We start from the raw sequence: 25,696 nt of genomic DNA, 5'->3' as shown, positions 1-25,696 counted from the left end.
CTTCACCCGCTGTCGGAGAGTATTGCCACCTCTCATGTCTAACATAGATAGGTACTTTTTCTGCTACTTTTGAAAAAAAAGAGCGCCTCGCTTATGATGACTTCCCAAGTCCAACCCCCCTTTTGACATCCTGGTTTGTTTCTGTATCCATACGAACTCCAGCCGATAGTAGTAGTAGTCAAGAAAATTTGTGTGAGCACACGTTCCCTTATCCCGCCATAGTCAGGATGTACGACGTAATAGACGTCATACGCTCGCTCGTCAGTTTCAGCGACATTCTGAGCAACTCCTGCGCGACGTCCGGCTGGTCTTTCTGCAGCCGCTCCCATCCCTCTTTGTCCATCCTCCACACCACACAATCCCTGTCCACAGTGACCGTAGCTGTACGGTCCGTCTCCGAGAAGAAGGGAAGCTCGCCGCACGTTGTACCGGCGACGATGCTCTCCGTTAGTGAGCCTTGAGGCAAGTCGTAATCACAGCGAAGAATGCCGTGCTCAACCAGGTAAAAGCCCTTTGCGACTTCGCCTCTCTTGAACAGGACGGTGCCTGCACTGTACTCCTTCTTGACAAAGTAGCCAACAGCTCTAAACCAGAAGTCTTCGTTCTTCTCACTCAAGCCCTGGAAAATTTGCAACATCAGTCGCAGCGGTTCCTTAAAGCTCTGCCACCTAGTCATCCCCAAAGGTTCTGTGTTCGCCAATGCATTTCTCGCCGCCTCGTGGAGCTGGTTACGTCTCGGCGAGTTGATGACAATGTCGAAGGATCCTCCATCTGACTTCGCCGCTGGTACGTCGAGGTTGGCCGTTGGTGCGTGGCGGTTATTCTTGCGAAGCTCTTGCTGGCTTGCGTATAGCGTCTTGAGAAGCTCGTTCTCGCAGCTCTCGAGGGCCGAGTTGAGGTCTGGCAGCAGCGTGACTTCGATGTCGTCATCTCCTAGCAGTCCCACCTGTCTCAAGTTTCTGCCAACTTCACTCTCCGCATCCTTCCCGCTAATAACAAGAATGATGCCCTTGTTGTCAAGCAATCTGCTGATGGTATTGAAAGCCTCACCAGCAGAGTAGTCCAGGCCTGTAACATGGTACAGGTCGAGGATGAGATATTTGATGGGCCTCTCAGCAAAGGCTCCGTCGTCGATGAGAGCTCGAATCTTCTCTTCGACGCTGACCACAGTGCCGAAGAAGAGGAAGCCCGTAAGCTTGACGATGTATATTTGTCGACGAACTTCCTGCAGGTAATGGTGCTGCGAGGGGTTTCTGCGCACGGTGGAGCCGACGATCTCGCCCGTGTAGCTTGCTCGCACCGCAGGAACCCTCGATGTCTGAAAGATCAAGGAGACAAACGCTAGTATGATACCCACACCGATACCGATGACAAAGTCGTAGATGCCCATAACGAGGACAATGACGATCACCTGGAAATCGTCAGCTTGTTTCTTAAAAACTAAATCAAGTAGTAACTTACCGTGAGATATTCTGCCAGCTTCAGCTTCTTCCTCGGAAGCCAAACAGCCTCGAGAAGAAGCTCAAATCCCAGGTCAAAAATCAGAGTGCCGACCATCATGATGGGAATGAACCCTATGATCTTCGGCCCGACAATCATTACACCAAAGGTCAGAGCAGCTAGCATGATACCGGCGAGCCTGCTGTCTCCTCCGGAACGCATGAAGAAAACAGTGTTGGCATAGACGAGGTAGTTTTGGATGCTACCAGCGAGGCCAGAGATGAAGTTGGAAGCGCCGTGAAGCTTCAGCTCGCGATCAAGATCAGCGTTATCTTCGCCTGTCTGTAGCGCAAGGGCCGGGACGTTGATGGGGACATGTAAAATGCCGAAGAAAGTAAGGGCAAGCATGGCGGGAATACACTCCAGCACAGCATCCCATTCGACGAGGTGAAATTCTGGGACATTTGTTAGCGACCGTCCGGATCAGAGAGGGCGGACTAAACGTACTGTACAGCGTATAGAAGTACCACCACGGCTCATCAGCCGGGGGGCCTTCAAAGATCCAGCCATGATCACGGAGGGAATCGGGCTCGAGCGCGTCCAAAGAAAATACAAAGAAGTAGAAGACAATCGGAATGGAAATGATGTACAGCGGCAAGAAGTACTTTGACGCTCCCTTGGCCTGGCTGTAGAAGAGGATTATAGCCAGGATGAGGGGGGTCACCCAGAGAGGGATTGTATCGGTCTGGAAGAGCTTGTGGAGGGTATCGAGGTCGTATTCGAGGCTACCGTCCATGCGGGCTGACACCTCGAAGCCTGTAGCAACCAGGAACCAGCCAACACCGCCGATGCAGCCAATCAGAATGTGGCGCGGGATGAAGCCAACCATGTACCCGAAGTTGAACTTGCCCATGAGGTAGAAGACAGTTCCTGTCATCATTGAGCTAATCGCATAAGAGACGATAGTCGTCGCGATCACAGCATCAGGCTGATCCTGGCCAATGTGGTTGGTGATCGTTTCGGCCATGTTGTGGAAGAATGGCACGACTTCGATCTGAGGTCCTGTTAGTCAAGTCTTGGCAACTGGTCGAAGTGGTTCTACTTACAAGTTCGGAGCCAACACCACCCTTGAAAATACTGCCAAATGAAAACGTCAATTGCGAGACAATGGTGCTGACATAGAAGATCGAAATGCCAGCCGAGCCGAGACCAGCAAAAATAGGCTTGCCAAGAGGGAAGAGAATCATGCCTGTAACAGTCAGTCAAGTTTGCACTCCAACTTGACTTACACCAGACTTACCGTAAGACAAAGCATCGAGTACATTCAGCAATAATCCCACAATGACAGCGGGCAAACACGACACTGGCGCAACCACGGCATTCTGCCACAGAACTTTGCGATCCCAAATTTTGGGGCTTGTCGCGATTTGGACGCCATGGACGATGTGATCCTCGACGTTGACCGTCAGGTCCTTCAAGCCACGGAACCAATGCTTTTTGGGCATTTGTTTTTGTCCCTCAACGTCGACCCCATTGGTGCTCCCATCTGTGCTGAAGCTGTCGGAGGATAGCCTCGGTATCAACGGGGTGCGCTCGGTCGGTTCCTCCACAACAGCCTCGTGCGAACGCTGCACCTCTGGCTCCGGCTCGGGTCTTTCTCTGGACGGCGATCGCTTCGGCTTCGGTTCTTCAACTTCCGAGTGGGACTGCTGGGAGTGAGGTCGAGCGTCAGGAGAGGGTTCGCGGTGCGATTGCGGCGGTGATCTCTTCAGCAAGCTCGTCAGGATTGAGGGCCCGTCCTCGGGAATTTCCTCCTCCCCTTCCTCTGGCGATGCCGGTTCAGAAACCTCCTGAATGGTATCGGAGCTGGTAACGTGCGCGCTTCCCACATCGTCCTCCTCGTTGTCTGAAATGGCCGTCTCTCGCGCGAGTTGGGAGTTCTGAGAGCGCTGGCGGGAGAGGAACGCCGGACTCTGGCCCGTCTTCTTGTCCGATAGGAGGTACGAGGCGAGCTCTGCCGTATCTTCGCGAACGCTGCGGGCGTATTGGGCACTATCGACGGGAGCTGGCGATCAAGAGTTAGCTGTGGCGTCTGGTATGAAGATCGCGCCGGCCGAGGGTTGCTTGCCTAGGTGGTCCCTCAAGGTGCCGTGAATGAAGGAACGAATAGGCTCTCGGTGACTCGAAACGGAGGACGATAGTCTGTCTGCGCTGGCCAGCTGGGAGTTGCGACCAGGACTAAGAAGCGGATTCTCGGGGTTGGTCTCGTTGTTCCTCTGGGAGCTCAGCGAGGAAGCTCGTCTCCTCCACGGAGAGAAGCCAAAGTTGGGAGAAGACATGGCTGGCTGGGTTTATAGTTCTCGGCGGCGGTAGAGGGCGGGAACGGGAGGCGCCGTAGGTTCGCCGGAGCACCAGTCTACGGGTGCCAATTGTCGGAGAACCAGGCCAATGGCTGGGCGGTCGGTCGTTGCAGGTTTTAGCTGGACTTCATGGGAAAAGCTGGAAAGCTCGAGCTCGCGATGCTTAGGATGGGCGCAAAGAAAGGAAGAGCGTAAAAAGGGTTGGCAGCGTCGGCGCTGATAAGAGATGGGGAAGTGTATTACACGACGGGCTGTGGGCGGGACTGGATCTACAAAGTAGAGACAAGGATGTCCCGTCTAGTTTTTTCTGTGGTGTTGGTCTGGGTGCGATATGCTGAGGAGCAGCTGAAGTGCCAGAGGCTAAAACAAAACGCTAGATAGATAGGAATACCCGCTTGATGGAACGTGCGGGTGGATGACGAGAGGGGAATCGGAGATGGGCAGATTGGAGAAGAGAGAATAGAGTGTCCGTGGGAGGAGAGAAGCTAGGAAAGGGACTGGACGGACGAATGGGCGGAAGAGCGAGCGAGCGAGCGGCGAGAGCGACAGTCATCAGTCTGGTCTGTGGTGGTCGAAGCTGTCGTCAACATGGCGCGCGCACCTCACTCACACACACACTCATACTCACTTGCGCTCACTTGACTTGCGTAGCAGCAGCAGCGATGCAAAGCACTGCAGAGAATTTAGACGAACCTTGAACCAGGTCAAATTTGCATTTTGCATGTGGCTCTTCCCCCCTCACTAGCGCCTCTTCTGCGGCCTAACAGTCATGGTACCGCTGTAGGCCAATGTACTCTGTACCGTACCTATCTGGGCCGCATAAGGGAAGCCTAGCGCGCACCCTCGCAGTTTCTAGCGGACATTCCGTGGCCACAGGAGCCCACCAGAAGGTCTCATCTACCAAACATCTACCGCAGCCAGTTCCATTCTGTTGCCGCAGGCTGGAAGTGAGTTGAATGAGGTGCGAACCAAGCCCGCGTGCTCGCGTCGCACTACGTAACCGTACCAAAACATGCAGTGCATCCATGTCGATGACCACTTACAGCCGCTGCGGGCACTCTCAGTGGGCAACGTGGGCAGCATGTCAGTCCCAGTGGAAGACTGCACCAGACACTGAGCCAGCACCAGGCGCAGTGTCATCTTTCACCTCACGTTGGGGCCCACTTCGGATCCAGGATTTTGCCTTTCGCTCTCCGGAAGCCAGGCCCTGCGGCACCACTTGCAATCCTCCAACACCATTGGAAGTTGACTGACAAGACTGGAGAGAGCTCTACTGCCCGCGGCACACAGTGGAGATGCAACAGGACACCGGATGGGGAACGGCCTGTGGACTCGCCCTCGCCGTGCATTGTACCGGCCTTGTCCCAGCCCGAGCTCACGTCTGAACAGACAATGTAATGCTGAAAGTTTCATCTCCTCACGTCTCTCGTGGGGTAACGGCTTGTCAATTGGGGATTTTCGGTCGATTGCTCCTCATCGTCGCTGTCAATGACCCGATGTATTTGCGAGATGAGGAAATTCAGTCCGGCGGCAAATCACCAGACACCAACACTACACCTCAAGCCAATTACCCGTCATCAGCAAGCTTCCGGCTCCGGCTCCTCTGCTGGGCTGGGCTGACGATCAGGAGGGCGGCGGCCCAGGCACCTAGGCAGGTCAGCCAACGGCGTTATGCAGCGCATGATGCAATGCTGCGCACCAGGCCAGCCCATGTTTCCCCCTCCTCTGCCCTGCCATGCCTGTGCCGTGCTGTGCTCCACGACCAACAGCTGTTGTCTGTGGTGGTTGGCTGACGGGCTGGCTGACTGGCGGACAATAGCCCGCAAAGATTCTACTCAAGAGACGTCTACAGTCGTGGACGTGTCTGAAGTTTCAATGCACGCCCGCCGATCGTCGAATGTTGGATATCGCTATCGGTTCTGCTCATCCGCCGCCGATATCGCGACATCTGATGTCCATTCCACGCGCAACCGCACCTATTTCTCCATGTCCGAGCCATGCGAGCTGCGCCCGTCGAATCCAAGGTGCCCAAAACGTGCACCACTGCTACCACATGCGAGACATTCCCCCTCGATTATTCGCTAATCTCGTTGTGTAGGAAAAAGCAATGACCCATTGAAGAGCCTAGCAACGAAGATATTTTGCGTGCCATGTGCCTGGTCTGGATTTTGTCCCCGTCCATAGCGCCCGCTCTCGCCCTCCACCAAAGCCTCCCGCGTGCCGTTGCCTCGTTGCCGTGTTAGCCACTTTTTCCTGAGTCGGCCGCTCCGGAAGCCGTCCGCGCTGATCTTGGCCCAATTCTGCTCCGGGCCTTGTTTTGTCGTTGGTGGTGGTCCCCGTCATTCAGATCCGATGCAGGAGCAAATCCCCGGGCCGTTTTGGCCCTCCCTCCGTCATGAATCCCGCTGCTGTTCTCCCAAACCCCTTGAAACTGCATGCGTGTCCCGCGCATTCCGCGAGACGCCAACAAGGCATGCTCAGATGTTGGATTTTTCGCATCATCTTGACGCAGCGTATTACGATATCCCGCCGCGAATGGCGCACCGCGTGGCGTGCATCCTGTTGTATGTATACTTAGATGTTCCGTGCAAGGGTTTGGACAGGGCGTTCTTGCATCTGCACCCCTCACACCCCGCTGATCTCCAATATGAGGAGATGCGAAGACACATTTCTTTTAGTCTCAAATTCTTCATAGTTTGGTGCTGCGTTATCACGCCGAGTCTGGGCCATCAGCTGAGCTTCTGGAGATAACCCTGCGCTATGAGCCGCTCGACATCTCCTTGCCTCACGTAGAACTGGCTGTTCTTCGTCAGGTTGATGGCGCTAGATCCCTGGTGTTAGATAAATCTGTCATTCTGTTGTGGCTCAGGCAATCCCAACTTACCCATATTCGGTCTGTATCTCGCCCGCGTCCTTCAAGACTCTCACGTCGATAAACAGGTCACGGGGCGGCTCCAAGCTCCCCGTCAGATCGATGTCAGTCCACTGACCCTTATACGCGGCCAGAAGATCGCCGTATTGTCTCACGTATTCCTCCTCTTGCGGACTCAGACTGCTCGTTGGTCCATCAGCACCCCCGTTAGCTCCGGTTGACGATCCGGCATTGCTGCGCACTTGCTGCCCGGAAAGATCCAGGACGTCCACTCCCTTCCACGCCAACTCTTCCAGCTTATCGGTTCGAGTTCGATGATATGCGAGTAGACATCGCTTGTTTCTGCGCATCGACAGGTGATTTACAAGTAGTGTGCATGCAGTTGCTTGGTCTGCGGCTGGATCGAAAGACCCTTGGAAGGGCTCCAGCAGTTCCGACACGTCCTTATCGAGATCTCTAACTTCGCGTGCCACGGCTCGTACTATCTCGGCTTGGTAGGGCGGTAAATGGGCGAGGTTCTGCGTTCGTTTGGCGTGTTGCACCTGCAAGAACGCGTTAGTCTCTTTGGTGATTCGCGGGTCAGAGCTACAGTCTGCGCACCAGTTTGTTGCCTAAGTCACCGTACATTATGCAGCCTGCTATGCGAGAGTTCTTTGCACGATCCAAAGATCAAGCTTCGTACGCCTGCGGAAGTGATGGATGAGGAATTAACTTGGCAAGGTCGCGTTTGGATCGCGGTATGGAGGTGGGAATGGGAACTCGCCGCGAGTTACCTCATCCGCCCAGTCAGGTCGCGTTGCGTTGGTCTGACCGCTTTGGGAAAGCAAGAAAATTGCCCCTCACTTAGCGCTGATTGTGCCCCACCTACACCTCACCGCCCACCCACCGTCAAATTCATGGTCCCGGTCTGACTCAAAATTTGCAGTGGCCTGAATGCTATCAGGGTCCTTCTGGTGCGGGGTTTTGTCGTGAAGTCGGGCATCATGCACATGGGACACACGTATCGAAATGGGAGAGAACATTGTTTTGTTTTACTTCTTGAAAGGTCTTCGTAACCTCATGTGTATTCATCAAAGTCTTGGGCTCGCACTCTTTCTTGGGCGACAGGATGTTACCTGCGCTGGTGCTGAGCAATTCCACGTTGACCTTTTTTTGAGGATTCTATGGATTGTCATGTCTCCACCATCATGCCTCGTGAATCATCCCTCCCATTCCATCATAAAGCACTTTACAGCTTCTGCATGGCAACAACGTCAGAGGACTGGACGTAGTCCTCGAACTCGCCAATCTCCTCCTGGAGGTCGTCCAGAGAAACCTTCTCGTCCTCGACGACAAGGTTGATCTGGAGCTTCTTGACACCGAAACCGACGGGGACAAGCTTGGAGGCACCCCAAACCAGACCATCCTTCTCGATACCACGGACGGAAGCCTCGAGAGCGGTCATGTCAGTCTCGTCATCTGGGTTTTGGTTAGTTTTCGAGATCATTCTTGTGGGATCAGAGAGCAAACATACCCCAAGGCTTGACATCCATAGTGACAACGGACTTGGCGATGGTCTTGGGCTTGTTCTCCTTCTTCTTCTTGTACTCGGCCAGACGCTCCTCGCGGATACGGGCAGCCTCGGCATCCTCCTCCTCGTCGTCGGAACCGAACAGGTCGACGTCGTCCTCGTCCTCCTCGGCGGCAGGGGCCTTGGCGGGGTTCACGGGAAGCTCAGAGGCCTCAGGGCCGTAGACGGAGTAGGCCTTGGAAGCATCACCGGGGAGAGTGGCGAACTCGCTCTCGTAGGTGGAGATGTGCTTGTACCATCTGGCGGCGTTGGGGTACTTCTCAGCGTCGGGGGCAGAGGACAGAGCCTTGTAGACGGCAACGTCGGCCTGGGAAGGGGAGTGGCTGCGCTAATTGTCAGCGACAATGGTTCATGCCCAACGATGCTGAGGATCAAAATGTGAATGGGCAATGCGGGGTTCAGAGTTGCACCGAAGTGCTTGTTGTTTCGTCGTTTAGCAGGGTCTTAAGCTGCCTCCGAAACACGGACCAATGTTTCTCATCACGTTGTTGCCGCGAGGATTGGGGAGGATGGAATCGAGGAGCTCGAGAGGGGTTCATCAGAGAAGAAGGTGTCAACATACCCAACGATGTAGGAGCGGGTGGTGAGCCAGCTGTTCAGCACTGACTCACTGTCAGTCGATGAAAGAAAGAAAGAATTCAACGCTGCAGAAACTTACTGGCAGCACCAGCATCAGTGAGAAGGTCGGCGAAGCCCATTTTTGCGTTTTGAAGAGGATTGGAGAGAAGAAAAGGGGTATCTGGAAGGGGAGAAGCAGGAGATGATGAGGAAGTGTAGAGGTTCAGGTTCAAATAGGTCGAGGTGGGGTTTGGGAAATTTTTGACTGTTCCCTTTGATTGCGGTGCGGTGCTCTCTGCTTCTGCGCTTCTGGGTTTGCACGGACCCCACTTTCTGGTTGCCCAGCGCCGCTCTCAAGGTCCATCCATCCCCTCGCCGGACTAAGGACGGCCCGCAGCGAGCCCTGCAGGCTGAGGTGGAGGGGTGCCTGATCGGGACCGTCCACTGGCGCATGTGGGATTGGCGGCCAGCCCACCTGAGGCAGGCAGAGGTGCACGCAGGCAGGGAGCTCCTACGCAATTGCATTCGAGAGAGCTCCAATCCAGACGAGCTCAACGTGACGCCAACCACACCTGCACCTCAAACGGCCATCTACCCATCTCAACCTCGACTTTCTCAACCTCACTTCTTTTTCTCACATACCACAAAGTCGAAGGCACAACATGTCGATCGTGCCTATAATTACTTTCAAGGCCGGTATCTGCGAGGCAGACGTCAGTGACCTACTCGGCTTCTACGCTTCAGACCCCGGTTCGCTGACTTGACTGCAGACCTCCAGCAAGCCTTACAAGGTCAAGCCCCAGGCCACGCCCGGTTACATCTACCTCTACTCCGAAGATGGTATGTCAATCGCAAGGGAAAGGGCCATTTTCAGCATCTAACAAGCGGCAGATCTGATTCACTTCTGCTGGCGCGAGCGCAGCGCCGCCATGGACTCTCCCGATCTCGACCTCGTCATGGTTCCGATGGACGGCGAATTCCTCCCCCATACTCCTTCCGACCAGCCTACAGCAAAGACCAACGGCCGCGTCTTTGTGCTTAAGTTCGGCTCTTCCTCCCAGCGACACTTCTTCTGGCTCCAGTCGAAGCCTCAGTCCCGCACCGGTGACCCCAGCTGGTTCAGCCCCCGTGATAAGAAGATTGGGGAGGTCGTCAACGCCCTTCTGCAAGGCGAGGATGTGAACGTCAACCGAGAGCTGGCGCAGGTCCGCAACACCGACGACAGACGGGACGACGACGATGACGAGACAATGGAAGATGCCGAGGGCCAAGGAGACCACCCGGCCAGCGGCGGTGCTGGTGCTGGCGCAACAGGCGGCGACGTGCGTGAAGAGGGCGAGAATGCTAGAGAGGGTGGCAGTGATGGAGCTCGAGCGTAGGTTTCCTTCCAATGCATGTCTCTTGCGGTCGGAGTCCAGGGTCACTAGAATCATACGGACTGCTTTGGCACGGTCAGGGAAAAGACGTGAGGCCCGCGAAACGGCGCCATCTGTACTTTTAGAGCCTTTCAAAAGAGACGAGGGTTCGGAGTTTGCCATTGTTTCGTGGTGCCCACGGCTTGATCTGTTGATATGAACCCAGGCTAATTGATTGATAGCGCCGGGGGTAGCTCTGGTGACACCGATGCGGATGCTGCTGTTCGCAACTTCTTGGCTTCATTACAGGGCAATTCTTCCCTGGGCGGATCTCAACAGCGCGGCCAAGAGCAAGCTGACAAACCGTTTCCGTACCTGCATCACCTGCTCCCCAACGAGACTACCATTCCCATGCTCCGCTCGGCCCCAGAGGATTACATAGACACGCTGCTTGGCTTCTTGCCGCCAGCAATTGTGGTTCTGGCCACAGAGAATGACGACCTGGGTGACTCGGAGCCTTCAGCAGATGCTGCAGCCGCCGCCATGGCCACCTTGAGCCTGGCGGAGAAGAAGAGTTTGCTGGAGAGAGTCCTGAGAAGTCCTCAATTCCACCAGGCCCTGGGTAGCCTGACGATGGCTCTTCGTGATGGTGGCCTGCCAACTGTCGCGGAGGCCCTGAAGGTCAAGGTCCCCAACGGTGGCTACATGAGGGGCGGTGCCATGCCTCTAGGTGGCGGTGAAGCTGTGGAGGCGTTCGTGGAGGGAGTCAAATCAACGGTCAAGGAGAAGAAGCAGGGCTAAGTGGAAACGGGTTGAAGGCATGCAAGGGCGGGGCGATCCTACGATAGACGAGGATGAATATAGAGAACTCGAGCACACTCAAGAATAACGAAGAAATGCATTCTGCCGAAGGTTTTGTGTTTAGGAGATCATCGTATGATGACGCTAATACATCGCTGGAGAGCGTAAGATGATTCGTCTCAACAAGATAGGTCTTGTTCGAGACCTACCAGTTGTTGAACATACATGCCTTGCAACAAGTGAGGATTTCACTGGCGCAATGCACTCGATGGTTGACATGATGGCTCGCAGCTTATCCTCGCGGTAAGCTTGCGTTAGATCCGACGACCCCACACGACCCCAAGTCCTGCACTGATGTTCCCTGCAGCTCACTGCCGTTGCTCCACTAACGTCACCAAGAATGCGCTTTGCATTTCAGACCAAGCTTAAGCATAGGCAACGACCGTTACCCAAAGTCTTCGCCCATTCGTTGGCTAATTTCAATACCTTTTTGAGCCGAACACCTCCCATCAACACTACGACTACAAAACAGCATGGCAGATCAACTAAAGGATCCGCTGCCGACGTCCATTGGCGACTTCGGCAACGACGAGCGCATCTCCTTCTCCAAGCTGGACAACAAGTACCTGGCTGTCCTCGACGATGGCACCGAGCTCGAGTTCGACCCCGCGACCGCGACATGGGCTGAGGCAGCTGACGAACCTCTCGAGCCTCTCGACGACGACCACACCGCACAGCTCGCAGATCTCTCGAGAAGCGCCAGTGCCAGCGTCGGCCCAGGAGGTAGCGAAGCACAAAACGCGAACTCCAGGAAACGCAAAGATTCCCCGAGCGGGATGGACGACAGAGGCGGAAATGGAGGCAACGGAAACAATCGCCCGGCAAAGAAGTCGAAACCTGCGCGCGCGCCGCCGCAGCCGCGCCAGAACACGGCCGTGTACGTGACCGGTCTGCCCACCGACGCAACAGCCGACGAGGTCCACGAGCTCTTCTCGCGCAAGGCAGGCGTCATCGCCGAAGAAATTGACAGTGGTCGCCCGCGAATCAAGATGTACATGGACGAGAGCGGCAACTTCAAGGGCGACGCGCTGGTTGTCTTCTTCAAGCCGCAGAGCGTCGAGATGGCCATCATGCTCCTTGACGACACGGACTTCCGGTTCGATGGCCCGGCGGGACAGCCGAGGATGCGCGTACAAGCGGCGGACTCAAGTTACAAGAAGACACAGTACGAAGACGGGGCGGGAGCTGAGGGGAAGGAGAATGGCGGGTCGTCAAACGGACAGCAGAAGAGAGAGCGCAACGACAAGGACAGGCAAAAGATCATTCGCAAGACGCAGAAGATGGCAGCCAAGCTTGCTGATTGGAGCGACGACGAGCCGTCTATGATGCCGACTGAGACCAACTCCAAATGGGATAAGACGGTCATCTTGAAGCACATGTTCACCCTCGAAGAGTTGGCGGAGGACCCGGCTGCGTTGCTGGAGATCAAGGAGGATATTCGCGACGAGTGCTCCAAGCTGGGTACTGTGACTAATGTGGTGCTTTATGACGAGGAGCCGGATGGTGTGGTGTCGGTCAAGTTCTCCAAACCAGAGTCGGCGCAGGCATGCATACAGCTTATGAACGGGCGCAGCTTCGATGGCCGAGTGGTTGAGGCGTCTGTGTCGACGGGTAGGGAGAAATTCAAGCAATCAAAGAAGGATCAGGCAAGCGACAGTGACTGAGATACGTCTCTCTTATTGGCGAAACGACGGGGCTTTTCTTTACACCAGCATGTGATGGGCGTGGGCGGGGACTTTCAGTGATAGAACCTTTTGATATAGCATCACCAAGCTCAGGACCTCAGGGCAAAATCAATCTCAATATTCCCAAAGCTTTTATCTTGTACTTGTAATCTACGTGCTTTATCCAACGCCTTCTCGTCCAAGTTGTATCCCCTTTGGTGTAAAGAAACGATGCTATATATATATGAGCGTTTTCAACGAGAAGCCATCTTAGATGGCCTTCTCGATTTTGATCTCAGTCTTCTCGGAGACGACGTACCAGATAGCTGCCTCGATAATGCGGCATACAATCTTCAGTTCATGGTCGTCTAAAAATTATGTCAGCTAAAACAGCACACTTTTTCGTTCCCTTCGACGGTAATAAGCAACTCAAACTCGCGTCTTCCATCTCACTCACCTCTCGGCGCGTATACCATGATGAACTCCTCCGGCACAGGCATCTGTACGAGTCTTCCTTTCCACGCAAGCGGATGTCGCTGGCCCCATCCCTTGGCGAGGACCTCTCGGATGTCTTCGGGGTGCAGGCTCATGTGCAACGAGTGATCTGAGTCGTGAACATGACACACCTCCCCGTTGCAGGTCACGTTGACTGGATGCCGGGCAAACAGGCCGAGGCCATGCTTTTCCAGACATGACCTCGCCGTGCCGAATTTGAGCGGCTTCTCGGCCGCGAGACGCTCAAGTGTCTGCCTCAGGGCGTAGTAGTGCGAAGTTGTCCCGTGTTGGTCGAGTTGACGCTGCGGAGCGATCCCGGCGACCAGCGGACGCGGCCCGGGGCGGTACGGCAGCCGGCTCAAGCTCTGGTCGTCGTTTTGCTGGATGAGGATGCCCCTCTTGGGGAGGCTGTTGGGCTTTGGTTCCGGTGCGGTGAAGGGATCCCGGAGAGCCCACAGCCGGAGCCAGGCTATTCTAATGTAGCCCTGGAATGTGGCCGGCGTGCCTCCGGGCCCGAGGCCGAGGAAGTTCTGGTAGTCATTGCGGACGAGGAGGAGGATGGGCACGAGGATGATGAGGAACTCTGCGATCCTGGGCTCGAGGAAGTGGATGATAAGGGCCAGGCTCATAGATAAGGTGAAGATTGCGGGCCCATTGAGGGTGACGGAGATGGGCTGCTGCTTGAGGACGCAGTTGACGGCAACCTGGTTGAGATCCAGGCCCACGCCGCAGGCGTCCGCAGAGGCGAGAGGGTCCTCATGGAGGCGGGTGGGTGAGGACGTGGTGGTCGTGATGGAGACAGACATGGCTGCTGTGCTTGTTACGAGAGACGCATGGGCACTAATATGCACGGCCTACGCCTGGCTCGAGACTGAGGGGCAATGGAGCACGCGAGCGGTTTCCCCAGGAAAGAGATGGAACGGATAGATTTCTTATAAGACGGGGTTGTAGAGGAAAGCGAGGAGGAGGAGGCACCTTGGGACAAAGAGAAGAGAGAGAGCAGGGCGGAAAAGGAGCCAAGATCGGTCAGAGGCAGTATGAGGTAAAGCTGACCTGACACAGCCAGAAACGAGTGGCCACGAGACACACGAGGTTCAAACTTCCTCAGGCCGGCAGCGTTTTCGTTGCAGGTCTACAGCATGCGGGGTTCGGGAGCTGAGGGGGGAACACTGAAGTTTGGCGGTGGACGACGGCCTGCTAGCTGATCAAGTGACAAAAGGGTCAAACGTGAGTGGCTAGGGCCCGAGGGCGGAAGCTCGAACCACAGCTGGGCGCCGCATATAGCCCTTGAGGACATGCAACCTGCAACCTATTGGGCTCGTGCGAGGGCGAGAGATGGGCAGAGTTCCCGCCTCGGCGAGCAGACTAGGACATAGCAAGTACCTTTGTCCTGGGACCCCGTAGCTTGCAAGTTCGTTGTTGAAGCCCTCGTGACAGATTACCCCGGATTCCTAGGAGGTTTGGGCTAATAATGGATACCACCGGTCAGGAGGACACCCTCACCAATTGGCCTTTTCAAAGGTCTTTCAGGGTCCAAGGCGGAGTGGCGGCAGCAGTAGTAGAAACAAGCCTGAAGAGATGCCTCCTATCACGAGAAGACGGTGTCGGGCGACATGCTCCGGCGAAATAGCAGACGGCCGGCGCAGTAGACCCCACCCGGAAAGGACGGTCAACGGCCGCTGGGCCCAGCGGAGAGAACTCCTACATGACGTTGGGTTGAGGTTGCTGGGGTTCCACCGCCGGATCGGGTGAATGTTACCCAGACAGCCGGTGACGGAGGGTGCTCTGGAAATCCTCCGACAGGAAGAGAAGACAGGAGGTTGGGGCCCAGCAGGCCAACTGTCTTGTGTAAGAAGACGGCAGACGGGTTCAATGGTGGCCAGTTACCACCGTGTTACCTCCCCGCATTTGGGGGCCACTTGGGTGTTTGGACGGGAGCTGATCGGTCAAGTTCCTTCGGAGGGATCCCCCTTCAGGCTGCTGTACCCCGTATCATGATGTCGTCTTGTGGGATGTTCAGGAGCAAATAAGTTTGATCTTCAGTCAACAGTGGGCTGGGTTTCTGGTTGTTGGTTGAGGGAGGTTGGCACTGGCACAGGCGGCTCTTGGGTGGTGCACTTGGAGTCGGGCCTTTGCAGATGTCGCTGCGGCTTGTGTCTCAAAAGACTTGACAGCTTTCAGCGAGCTCGAGTTGCAGCCGCACTGCACTGGCGTGTCTGGCGAACGCATTTTGTGTTTTTTGGGGTTACATGGCTGCCACAGTGCCAGTTTTCTCCGATCCTCGCTAGTATGAGAAGCTTATGATAGAGTTGCGTCACGGTCGCAGCGCGAACTTGAAGTTGGACTCGTACCGCCGTAAGAAAGACTATTTTTACCGGGGAACGCTCCGGGACCGTGGCTTACGAAGTTTGCCCAACTTTAGAAGCGCCAAACCACCTATTGATTTGTTGTGCCTCAATACGAACTGTGTTGACGTGTACCTAAGGACCAACACGGCGGCCAGCATGGGCCCTCGAGGAATGTGGCTTTCGGCTGGCTGCAGCAGATTTTGCTCGGGAGGCAGCTTTTTTGACGGAGACGGGCCGTGGTTGGTGAGACGGGACGCGTCAAGGCCCGTAAAAATGATCTTATCGGCGCAGTCTTTACTAGTGGTGTCTCTCTCTCTTTGCCCTCTTTGACAACAAGCAGCCGAAAAGAATGCGGAAGAGTCAAGCGCGGTGGCGAGGAGCTCGGGAGAATGAGATGGGTAGATTGGTAGGTAAGGTATGGTGATAGGGTTAATCAGGGATGAACATAGGGGGGTTGCATCGGAGGGCGACACTGCGAATAGGCCTGATTTCTGCCGCCTCAGCCACGCGCATGAGGAGATGAAAAATGGATATGCATATCGATATTCGGGTGGGAAATCTCGGACATGTTCTAAATTTGTTCTTTCTGGAATTTGGAGAGTGAAGGGCCGACATGCGGGAGTTGCGATTGACGGTCCGGACTGATGGATTGGCGCTCCGGTATGAGCCTTCATTGGGATAATCTCTGTTCTGAGTCGCGGTGGCATCTTGTTCGTTGGAATCGTCGGCCACACAATCTCCAACTTGGCACCGTGACGTCGGCGACGGAGACTTTTGGAGGAGACTGCGGGGTGCATGGATGGATCAGGAATTTCAGACTGAACTCGCAATTGGTCTCGGGGATGGATCGATTAGCACATATCTCAGTGGCCGGTAGTTGCGAGGCTTAGCATTTCTGGCCAAAAAGAGAGACTGTCTCATGGAAGGGCCAAGAGCATTAGAATAGAAGGATGTTGAGACGAAACCGAAGAACGCGTCCGACCATGTTGCAGCTTCGTCCAGTCTCTTTGACGGTTGGACGAGTCGTGACAAGACAGGAAACGATTCGACCTTCATTCGACGACTTGGACCGTACGCAGTGCAGTATTGGACGTCCAGCGTGGTGTGGCTTTGTCTGTCGGGCTGGTCCCGGCCGGCGTCTTGACCAAAGACGAAGTGGACTGCATGCTCCAGCGTCCTGCTTCGGAAAGGAGACCGGAGGAATCGCTTGGTTCAGCAGGCTGGCCTGGACAGTGCCAGGAAAAGGCGCGCTTGACGGTCCTGAATTTGCCAGAGGACGGGAAGTGGAAACGGCGCGAACCAGGGAGCCGAACCGTAGCGGGCAGGCAGTCCCGGAGGTCGCTAAATGGTTGTCAGGGAGACCCCAGTCGGTGGCTCCAGCGAGCAGTCGAGACCAAGGCGGCGACCCCTGCTGCGCCTGCAAGGCCTGGCAGGACGCTGCTGGTCCCGCATTGGCGCGCACATCTCAAGTTCCCTGGAGCGTTTGGCGAGCACATGTGCTGGCTGGGAGTGGTGAGCGGTCAGTCTGGGCAGAATGCAAACTAGCACTACGGCATGCATCGAGTTGCATCCATTGCATGGTGCTCTTGCATCCAGGTCTCAAGCCCGCCGAGCCTGGCCGTTGGTGGTTGCTCAGAGCAACTTGCCCTGTTGGCCAGTCATCGTCGAGAGCTCCCCACCGATTCCCCAATCAGGTCCATTCTTTATAGTGGCGATTGAGTGGGATAGGGGAAAACATGCCCCACCTCACCGAACCGGGAAGTCGAACATGCACACTCGAGTGTACACACTGTGTGCCATGCCGAACCAGTGGCACACCCACTGGCGCACAATTGGCACCACCACCACCATCAGCAAAAGAAGCAGCAAGCAAGCAAGCACACACACCACCCACAACACACACCCACCACACACAGACAGACGACAGACGAAAGGAGTTACGTACCTGACGTATGTATGTAGGTACTTGTACTATTTTTCTCTCCTGCCTTTTTTTCTCACGTTGTCCCGCCGTCGCTGGGTCGCTCATATCCATCCAACCTGACCTTGACCAGAGATCCATATTAGTCGAGGTGGACTTTGCTGGCCCGAACTGACCTTCGTCTCTCGTTTCCCCCTGCTGTGCTTCATTTCCATATGATGCCCTAGCATCGCGTCTCCAATCCTCATCTCCATTCTTTTTTGGCTTGCCGTACTGTACATTATTTCGCCAACGCCTACCCAGTACAGACTCGACTTACAAACAGCCTTTTAGTCGCTGTCTGTCTCCGTCTCCGTACGATCCCCAGGTCCAGTTCCCACACTCCCCCCCCTGGGTCGACTCTCCTCTACCGAACGCCTAAACGAACGCATCGACGCTGGGTTCTGTCATACTCGACTGAGCAACACCATCTGACAATTGCCCGACTGACGGGCTTCACGACCGAACTGGACTTGCCCTGAAGTTTCCAGTCGTAAGAACTGCTCGCGCTCGTCTGCTCTCCTCTGGCGACTAACACCAGAGCCTCCAGACTCGAACCCATCGGTAACCAGCCACCATGGGTCTCTTCTCAAACCCTCTGCGGTCTCGCGAGAACCGCGGGGCCAGATTACCCAAGTACGAGCAACTGAGTCCGTTGCGAACCAAGGAGCGTCTCTCCAATGACGACGACGACTTTTACTCCGACGAAGACACGGACGGCTACTCTACCACGTCGACATCCTCACCGAGTGCGAGGAGCTCAAGAAACACCTCTTCTTCCCTCTCCAGCGCCGCCTTGATGTTGCCGAAACGAGCGCTCGCTACCGCCCGCCGACCGCGAACCCACATGTACAGGTTGCCCAACCGCATCATCAGATATCTCTGCTTCGGTCTGCTCACCTTTATGCTGGTCATGATCATGTCACTGGCGCGCGCCAGTCATGTTGAGAACAAGATGATTTCGGAGGGCAAGGTGGAGAAGAAGCCGGACCCTCCCCCCGTATGGGAATCCTTCGGCTTCCTCCAAAGATACTACGGCGGTATCAGATCAGTCGTTCCCCCCACGAACTATATTCCCTCCTACCCTCGGTCCGAGGATGAGACTCCCCTGGACCAGCTCGACATCAACACTACGGCGACTGCTACCAGCGAAGATGGCATCGATGACGCTGTGAGGCGATCGGTGCCCAAGAGCAAGATGTTCTTCGACCATCCCGACTCCATTTTCAACACCAAGCCCGAGAAGATTACCGAGTGCTTCGTCGACAAGGAGAACAAGGTTCGTGTGCCGCCGATTCGCTACTTCGACGGCCGACCCCAAGGATTCCCCCAGCATGTCGAGGGATCCTACGAGCTCCTGAACCTTCCTGAGAACATCTGCTACGAGCGCTTTGGACGCTACGGTCCTTATGGCTTCGGATACTCCGTCCCCGCCGGTGGTCTTGGCGTCGGTGAACACGGCGAGAAGGAGGGCTCTGAGGCCGTCTGGGAACAGGCTGCCAAGGTGGATTGGCGCAAAGTCGACTGGGCTGATGCTCAACAACGTTGCTACCAGTCCAATTCGCAAAGATTCAAGGCCATGCCGCCCAAGGTCCCAATGGCGCGTGGTTTCTACATCGACGAGCCTGTTCAGAATGCTACCCTGGTCGCCCGCGATCCGCTGGACAACTTGGAGCCCACCGCGAAGCCCGTCCAAGATGGCAAGCCTGAGGAGAAGACCGAGAGCAAGCCTATCAGCGAAGAACCAAAGAAGGACGATGAGAAGGGCGCTCGCACTGCGGTCGTGATCCGTGTTTGGGACGAGTACAACTGGCGCGAGGACGACATTATGAACGTTCGATCTGTCATCTCCGAGTTGGCCCTGGCCTCTGGCGGACGCTACGACATCCACCTTCTCGTTCAGATCAAGAACGACGCCGCCCACCCCGTCTTCGCCGACCATGAGGTTTATGAGCGCCGTATTAGGGAACGCATTCCCGAAGAGTTCAGAGGTCTTGTCACGCTGTGGACCGAAACACAGATGCTGTCACTCTACCAGGGTCTCTTTGACCTGTTCACCCGTGGTCCCGACCTGCCCGTTCATGGTGTTTACCGCGGTCTTTCGATGGCCATGCAGTATTTCGCGTACCAGCACCCCGAATACGACTACTACTGGTCCTGGGAGATGGATATCCGCTACACTGGACACTACTACGATCTCTTCAGCAAGATGGAGGACTGGGCCAAGGAGCAGCCTAGAAAGGGCCTCTGGGAACGCAACTCCCGTTTCTACCTCCCAAGTGTTCACGGCTCATGGGAGGACTTTAGGCAGATGGCTCGCGTTCAATCTGAGATGGGCACTGACGGAGCCGACAACATGTGGAAGAACATGCCCGGCGCAAAGAGCAAGGACGGCAAGGATCCCACTCAAGTTTCCCGCGCAGAGAAGACCATCTGGGGCCCGGAGCGACCTCTGAATGAGGAGGATTGGTTTGAGATCGAGAAGGACCCCAAGCCCCCTACCAGCTACGAGAAGGACAAGTACAAGTGGGGAGTCGGTGAGGAGGCTGATCTGATCTCCTTCAACCCCATTTTCGATCCTGAAGGCACCACTTGGCTCCTGTCGGAGGACATTACCGGATACAACAAGAACAACCGCAACGAGCGTATGCCTCCGAGAAGAGCGCACATCATCACCGCGTCACGCATGTCTCGTCGCCTCTTGATGACGATGCACCGCGAGACGGCTTTCAAGAAGCACTTCGCATTCCCAGAGATGTGGCCTGCCACGGTCGCCTTCCACCACGGATACAAGGCCGTCTTCGCACCTCACCCCATGTATGTCGACAGGGAGTGGCCCACAGAGTACATGGCCCAGGTCCTCAACGGTGGCAAGAACGGCGCTAGCGGTGGTTCTCGCACCGCTGTGTTTGGCCAGCGCGAGCACAACTTGCGTGGTCTGTCCTGGTTCTACAACTCTGGTTTCGCCCCGAACTTGTACCGCAGATGGCTTGGCCTTAGGGTAAACAACGACGGTGGCGAAGAGTTCGAGAAGACCGAGGACACCACCAAGGATGGCTCGAGCGTCGGCCAAATGCGCGGCGGCGAGGGCCGCATGTGCCTGCCGCCAATGCTCATCCACCCCGTCAAGGGTGTTGAGTTGCCTGTGGAGGCGATACCCGAGGAAGACAAGGAGAATGCCGTTCCTGAGTCTGATCCAAATGCATGAATTAGCGGGCCCTCTTTGGCTACATGACGGATGATGTTTTTGTTTTCATTTTACTATAAAGGCCACCTTTTGGTTGTTTTTAGATGGTATGGCGTCTTGGGGTTGGCTTGTTGGATTCTTTTCGAGGCCACACGATACGAATTTGTGTCGATTGTAGGAAAGGCATAATGCATTGGCCGTATACATGATGGATGATGTACATAATGACTGTCAGGTTAGAGGGAGTCATACATGGCCACAGCGATGACCAACAACAAATTACAATTCAAGCTTTCAAACGATGCAGCGTTTTGCAAAATCTGTCCTGACAAACTGACTGACACCTACCTTGTCTTGTGATCAGATGCCTCTTTGGAAGACGTCGGTGGGCTGCGCCGTTGGAGCTATGCCCAGGCAGCTGGAATTCAGTCTTCGTTCTGACAGGTGGCAGAAGTCTTAGGAGAGGCGGCCGTTAAGACATTTGACATTCCTTGGCTCGGACACGATCTAAGCCTTGCTGTCTAGTGCCGTTCCAGCAACGGGCTGGCTGGGCCTGAACTACAGGTGGCATTAAGAAGGCGCACTGACACTATGAGAAGAGTCATCCCGTCTGACGAGAACCGGAATCCTTTCGTGAACATGATATGACTAGTTTCCACCATGTCATTCAAGGCTAATGCCGCAATATCCTCTCGCTGCATTTGTCCAACGTGTCTTCTCGTACCGTTGGCTGAGGAAACCCCTCGATGTATGTCGTTCACGGCTTTTCTGGCTTCTCCTGGTTCCCCATCAAGTGGTTCTCGCACCCAACGAGCCTGTCATAGTTCCTGTCGCGCCATTCCCCAAGCGAGAGTTTGCACAACCATCTCAGTCGAGGTTAACGTATATGGAAAATGGGGATGTTCAGAACCATTCGTCTTTCGTCCATTCATGTGTGATTATGATACACTGTACATGCATTTTAGGTCTCTAGAGTCAAGACCAAGCTTTGAGCCTGTTGCCTTGTAACCCGCAGAGGACCGCCTTTTATACGCCAACCAGTCGTCCCAGCACGGGTATCCCGCAAACGATAACAACTTGCGCAAGCTTACACAACTCTCTTGACCTCGAAGAATCTACGCAGCCACCACACCTGGAAGACGGACTCTCCCACAACGAGGCCAATGACGAACAGGTTCCACCACTTGACTCTGCTGTTGGTGCTCTCGGCGGTGTTTCGGTGGGTGCGCTCACGGATGACAATGTAGGATTGTTCGTCCTTGACCTGAGCGAGCAGTTCGGAGAGTTTTTTGACTGGAGGATGTCTTGTTAGACTAATTGGCCCATGGGGCATGTTCAAGGCTTTCTCATCTTACCTTCGACCTCAAGGGGATCGGCAGGAACATCGGTCTCGCTGACGTAGACAATACCGTGGACGTTGAAGGACACCTCCTTGCTGTGGGCGCCCCAGTGCTCGTTTCCGAAGCAGTAGGTGTACTTGCCGTCGTGCTTCGCGTCGAAGGAGAAGTCACCGTTGGAGACACTCTTGTCGAAGGTCTCGTACTGGCCCATGGGGTTCGTGATCTACCAAGCCACAGAGTTAGCACTTGACGTCCCAATCCCACCAATGAAGCCATTGGGCGCGTAGAACAGCGGTTTCCAAGGCCCATATGCGACGTTGTGATGCCTCATACCCAAAAGTCAATATCGAGGTTGCCAGCGCTGCCAAACTCGCGGTCGCCGACCTGGAAGGTGACGGTCATCTTATCATCGCGGTGCAGCGACTCGTGGAAGCACTCGCGGCCGTGGGCGGGCAGCTGGATGTTGTGGGCGAGAGCCGAGTGGACGAAGCCAGCTGCGAGGAGCAGCTTGGCGACCGAAGGGAAGATCATGACGACGGGAGCTTTGCTCGAGCTAGGGGGGTGCGAGAAGCTCAATAGTTTCGGTGGCAGGAAGACGTCAGACTGCTACGGCAGCAGAGTCACGAGCTGTTCCGTAGTCGTGAGGCAGAGGCGGGCAGGCAGGCAAGCAGGGCCACGGGGAAAAAAGGAGCGACGTTGGTTGTGTCCAGGCTGTTCTCCAGATCGGTTCTCGGAGGTGATCCCTGTCACAGGAGTCTGGACACTTTGGCGAAGTTTGGTTGGATTGAGGCTGACCCCGAAAGGGGCTAGCGCGGGTCCCACGTGATGCGGGTACTCGGTGCTTCAGAAGGGTCTCTAGTGGTCGAAGAGCGCTGGAAGGGATGGAAAGGGGACATGTTTGAGTGGTTTTGAGTGGCCCGTGGTTGGGCTTCAGCAGAAGCAAGCACGCAAGGAAGGCGAGGTAAGCAGGCGTGACAGGTACCTTCAGCGCCCCCTTAGCTGCCAGAGGTACACCTTGGCGGTCCAGCGAGTGGTGGCGTCCGTTCGTAGCGGTGGTCAAGAGTGGAGACTCAGAGTTTGAAAAACATGGCCTTTCTGGTCCCCCAAATCACCACCAACCTCGCCGAGCCGAACTTATCTTACCAAAGGCCACCCCTCTATTCCACCTTAACCTCTCGACACTTGACTGTCTCCCCCCTTCACCGACAATCACAACCGCACCCCCATCGAAGAAGAATCCCGTCGCCGTCGTCGAGGAGCCCGTCGCGAAGAAGTGAGTGAGTGGTTTCCATTTCCTAATTTTTATCCATCTGCGTCCGTTGTCTGTACCGGACCTGGTCGTCTGCTGCGAGCTTCGCCTCTGCAAGTGTTGGTGGCGGCATCGTCTCGTTTCTTCGTCTCTCGGTTTCCCATTCCCCTTTACCACCCCCTCGGCCAAAGTTGCTCTTGCGCGCGTGCGTTGCGTGCCTGCATCGGTCTGGTCTGGACACGACACCTCAGGAATACACCACCTTAGGCCTACGCCGCCTTGAGTGAGAGCAGCCCACCCTACGGCCCCCCAACCCAATATCCCTATCCCTCCCTCCACGTCGCCTGTCGTCTACATCCACTTCTTCCTATCCCGCTATCTCCTCCATTTGCGAATTGCGGCAGCCTGAACTTCAACATCGAAACTTGGACCTCGCCATCCATCCCATCCGCCTTCGCCCTTTGCCCGTGTCAGCAGCGCCATCAGGCACACTGTCGTCAGTGACCCGATCCCGTCTCCGAAAAAGATCTGTCCTCTTTCGGGAGGCACATCTTTTTTTCCCTACCCTTATATGCCGCCCGCACCCGCACTCGCCTTCCTCGACGTCACCACTGTTTAATTAATTGCTTGCTCTCTCGACGCTCTGGATCATTGCGCTTACACTTACTTCTTCTCAACAGATTACTTCTTCCTCTCAACCCAAACCCGACACTTAGACATACACCACAGTCCGAATCGCAACCATGGGTCTCGCGTTTTCCAAGATCTTCGACAAGCTCTGGGGGAAGAAGGAGATGAGAATTCTGATGGTCGGTCTTGACGCCGCCGGAAAGACTACGATTCTCTACAAGCTCAAGCTCGGTGAAATTGTCACGACTATTCCCACCATCGGTACGCATGCCCAACAATTGCCCCCTCAATCGTCCCGTCGCTCTGCCCCGTGTCATCAACGAAAGTGGCGCCCCCGCCCGCCGTCGCTAGCCCCAACCCAATGCTTCAATGGAAACATCTCTCAGAATACCCGCTGACGCGAATTCCATCCAGGCTTCAACGTCGAGACCGTCGAGTACAAGAACATTCAGTTCACCGTGTGGGACGTCGGTGGTCAGGACAAGATCCGTCCTCTCTGGAGACATTACTTCCAGAACACCCAGGGTATCATCTTCGTCGTCGACAGCAACGATCGCGACCGTATCGTTGAGGCCCGCGAGGAGCTTCAGCGCATGCTCAACGAGGATGAGTTGCGCGATGCTATTCTCCTGGTCTTCGCCAACAAGCAGGATTTGCCCGTACGTTCTTTTCCCCCTGTCCCAGCCTAATTCATCTTGGGACATGCGGCTGACCTACTCTGCTATAGAACGCCATGAACGCTGCCGAGATCACAGACAAGCTTGGCCTCCACAGCTTGAGACAACGCGCCTGGGTATGTATCCTCTTCGTGCCTTACCGCGACGACAGCCACGCTGACCTCCCCGACAGTACATCCAGTCTACCTGCGCTACCTCCGGTGATGGTCTCTACGAGGGTCTTGAGTGGCTTGCCACCACCCTGCGCAAGGCGGGCCACCAGTAAAAGACGCGAAGAGAAGCCGGACGGACTCCCTCTCTTCTGCTACTCTCTCACGTCATCCCTCTGGTACGGTTGTAATTCGCAGAGCAGCTACCGGTCACAAGGCAATCGAATAGTCCATAACTCATTTACCGCATTTTCTCCCTCCGTCCATCCATCCCCCCTCCCCTTTTCCGTGGTGGTCCTCCCTGACATCTCGTGAGCCACGCTACAATGGCATTCTCGACGCAGCAAGCACACATTCTGGTCTCAAAAGGACAAGTTTCGTTTTGGAAGAAAGGGGGCGTCTTGGGTTGGGAAATCTGTACAGTCCACACACGCACACGCAGCAACTCTATACGGGTTCTCCGACCAAATGCAACGGAGAAGCCATACCATGAACCCTGGCTTTCTCGCCTTTTTTTCGATGCGAATCTCATGAAATCGGTGTTTGCTTTTTATATCTTTTCTGGTGTTGACTGGTTCTCCAAGCCATTCTCGGTATGGGGAGAAAGGGGGTTTTTACGATACGACGGCTTAACAAGGCTCTTCACGACTGGTCGATTTCCTTTCAGGGGTTATTTTGCCTGTTATATGTCTTCCGGTCCTGTTGTCTGTTGTTGGGCTCGGAGGGGTTTAGGTAGTTTAAGCCAGAGTTGGGACAAAATCGTTATAGACTTGTATTCGCTTTCCAAACATGCGGCCTTGAACGACCTAATTCGCCCTATCTGGCCAGTGACGACCAGTTGACGTTCGTTGGCGGCTCACGAACCGATCTAGATCTATCTAAAGTGTAAATACATTACGACTAGGGCCCTCTCGACGCAGGATGTACTCTCATAAACGCAACTGTGTTGTGGGTACCCTACGTCACAGGGATGATGGCAGA

The 25,696-nt window shown here is 55.3% G+C and overlaps 9 protein-coding genes across 9 annotated transcripts; 4 read left to right on the top strand and 5 right to left on the bottom strand.

Moving 5' to 3' along the window:
* Positions 1–208: 208 nt before the first annotated feature.
* CGGC5_v000617 (Uncharacterized protein) lies at positions 209–3,779 on the bottom strand (the record flags this gene model as incomplete). Its single annotated transcript, XM_066150696.1, has 6 exons — positions 209–1,411; positions 1,462–1,895; positions 1,948–2,494; positions 2,547–2,689; positions 2,741–3,505; positions 3,680–3,779. The coding sequence occupies 6 exons, from the start codon at positions 3,777–3,779 to the stop codon at positions 209–211; spliced, it is 3,192 nt and encodes a 1,063-aa protein (XP_066010009.1).
* A 2,750-nt stretch (positions 3,780–6,529) lies between these two features.
* PSF1 (DNA replication complex GINS protein PSF1) lies at positions 6,530–7,299 on the bottom strand (the record flags this gene model as incomplete). The annotated part of the gene is made up of 3 exons (XM_032032253.1): positions 6,530–6,623; positions 6,685–7,214; positions 7,273–7,299. 3 exons carry the CDS (start codon positions 7,297–7,299, stop codon positions 6,530–6,532), a joined length of 651 nt encoding a protein of 216 aa, XP_031888564.1.
* A 601-nt stretch (positions 7,300–7,900) lies between these two features.
* Positions 7,901–8,940, bottom strand: eef1b (Elongation factor 1-beta; the record flags this gene model as incomplete). The annotated part of the gene is made up of 4 exons (XM_032032254.1): positions 7,901–8,130; positions 8,186–8,565; positions 8,805–8,844; positions 8,901–8,940. The coding sequence occupies 4 exons, from the start codon at positions 8,938–8,940 to the stop codon at positions 7,901–7,903; spliced, it is 690 nt and encodes a 229-aa protein (XP_031888565.1).
* Positions 8,941–9,462: 522 nt separating this feature from the next.
* Positions 9,463–10,956, top strand: adrm1-b (Proteasomal ubiquitin receptor ADRM1-B; the record flags this gene model as incomplete). Its single annotated transcript, XM_032032255.1, has 4 exons — positions 9,463–9,513; positions 9,571–9,640; positions 9,692–10,175; positions 10,398–10,956. 4 exons carry the CDS (start codon positions 9,463–9,465, stop codon positions 10,954–10,956), a joined length of 1,164 nt encoding a protein of 387 aa, XP_031888566.1.
* Positions 10,957–11,489: 533 nt separating this feature from the next.
* Positions 11,490–12,680, top strand: uap2 (Splicing factor U2AF-associated protein 2; the record flags this gene model as incomplete). The annotated part of the gene is made up of 1 exon (XM_032032256.1): positions 11,490–12,680. The coding sequence occupies one exon, from the start codon at positions 11,490–11,492 to the stop codon at positions 12,678–12,680; it is 1,191 nt and encodes a 396-aa protein (XP_031888567.1).
* Positions 12,681–12,790: 110 nt separating this feature from the next.
* CGGC5_v000612 (uncharacterized protein) lies at positions 12,791–13,981 on the bottom strand (the record flags this gene model as incomplete). Its single annotated transcript, XM_032032257.2, has 3 exons — positions 12,791–12,914; positions 13,000–13,048; positions 13,138–13,981. The coding sequence occupies 3 exons, from the start codon at positions 13,979–13,981 to the stop codon at positions 12,791–12,793; spliced, it is 1,017 nt and encodes a 338-aa protein (XP_031888568.2).
* Positions 13,982–18,060: 4,079 nt separating this feature from the next.
* Positions 18,061–20,691, top strand: CGGC5_v000611 (uncharacterized protein; the record flags this gene model as incomplete). The annotated part of the gene is made up of 1 exon (XM_032032259.1): positions 18,061–20,691. The coding sequence occupies one exon, from the start codon at positions 18,061–18,063 to the stop codon at positions 20,689–20,691; it is 2,631 nt and encodes an 876-aa protein (XP_031888570.1).
* Positions 20,692–21,757: 1,066 nt separating this feature from the next.
* On the bottom strand, positions 21,758–22,541 carry EMP24 (Endosomal protein P24B; the record flags this gene model as incomplete). The annotated part of the gene is made up of 3 exons (XM_032032260.1): positions 21,758–21,963; positions 22,026–22,233; positions 22,344–22,541. 3 exons carry the CDS (start codon positions 22,539–22,541, stop codon positions 21,758–21,760), a joined length of 612 nt encoding a protein of 203 aa, XP_031888571.1.
* Positions 22,542–24,002: 1,461 nt separating this feature from the next.
* On the top strand, positions 24,003–24,831 carry ARF (ADP-ribosylation factor; the record flags this gene model as incomplete). The annotated part of the gene is made up of 4 exons (XM_032032261.1): positions 24,003–24,150; positions 24,304–24,548; positions 24,617–24,682; positions 24,739–24,831. The coding sequence occupies 4 exons, from the start codon at positions 24,003–24,005 to the stop codon at positions 24,829–24,831; spliced, it is 552 nt and encodes a 183-aa protein (XP_031888572.1).
* Between the last annotated feature and the right edge of the window lie 865 nt (positions 24,832–25,696).

The sequence above is a fragment of the Colletotrichum fructicola genome (genome assembly GCF_000319635.2).
Source record: "Colletotrichum fructicola Nara gc5 chromosome Unknown KSG_Nara_v1_contig01, whole genome shotgun sequence".
NCBI lineage: Eukaryota > Fungi > Ascomycota > Sordariomycetes > Glomerellales > Glomerellaceae > Colletotrichum > Colletotrichum fructicola.
Note: the sequence above shows the minus strand (reverse complement) of the source record. Positions and strands in the feature narration are given on the sequence as shown.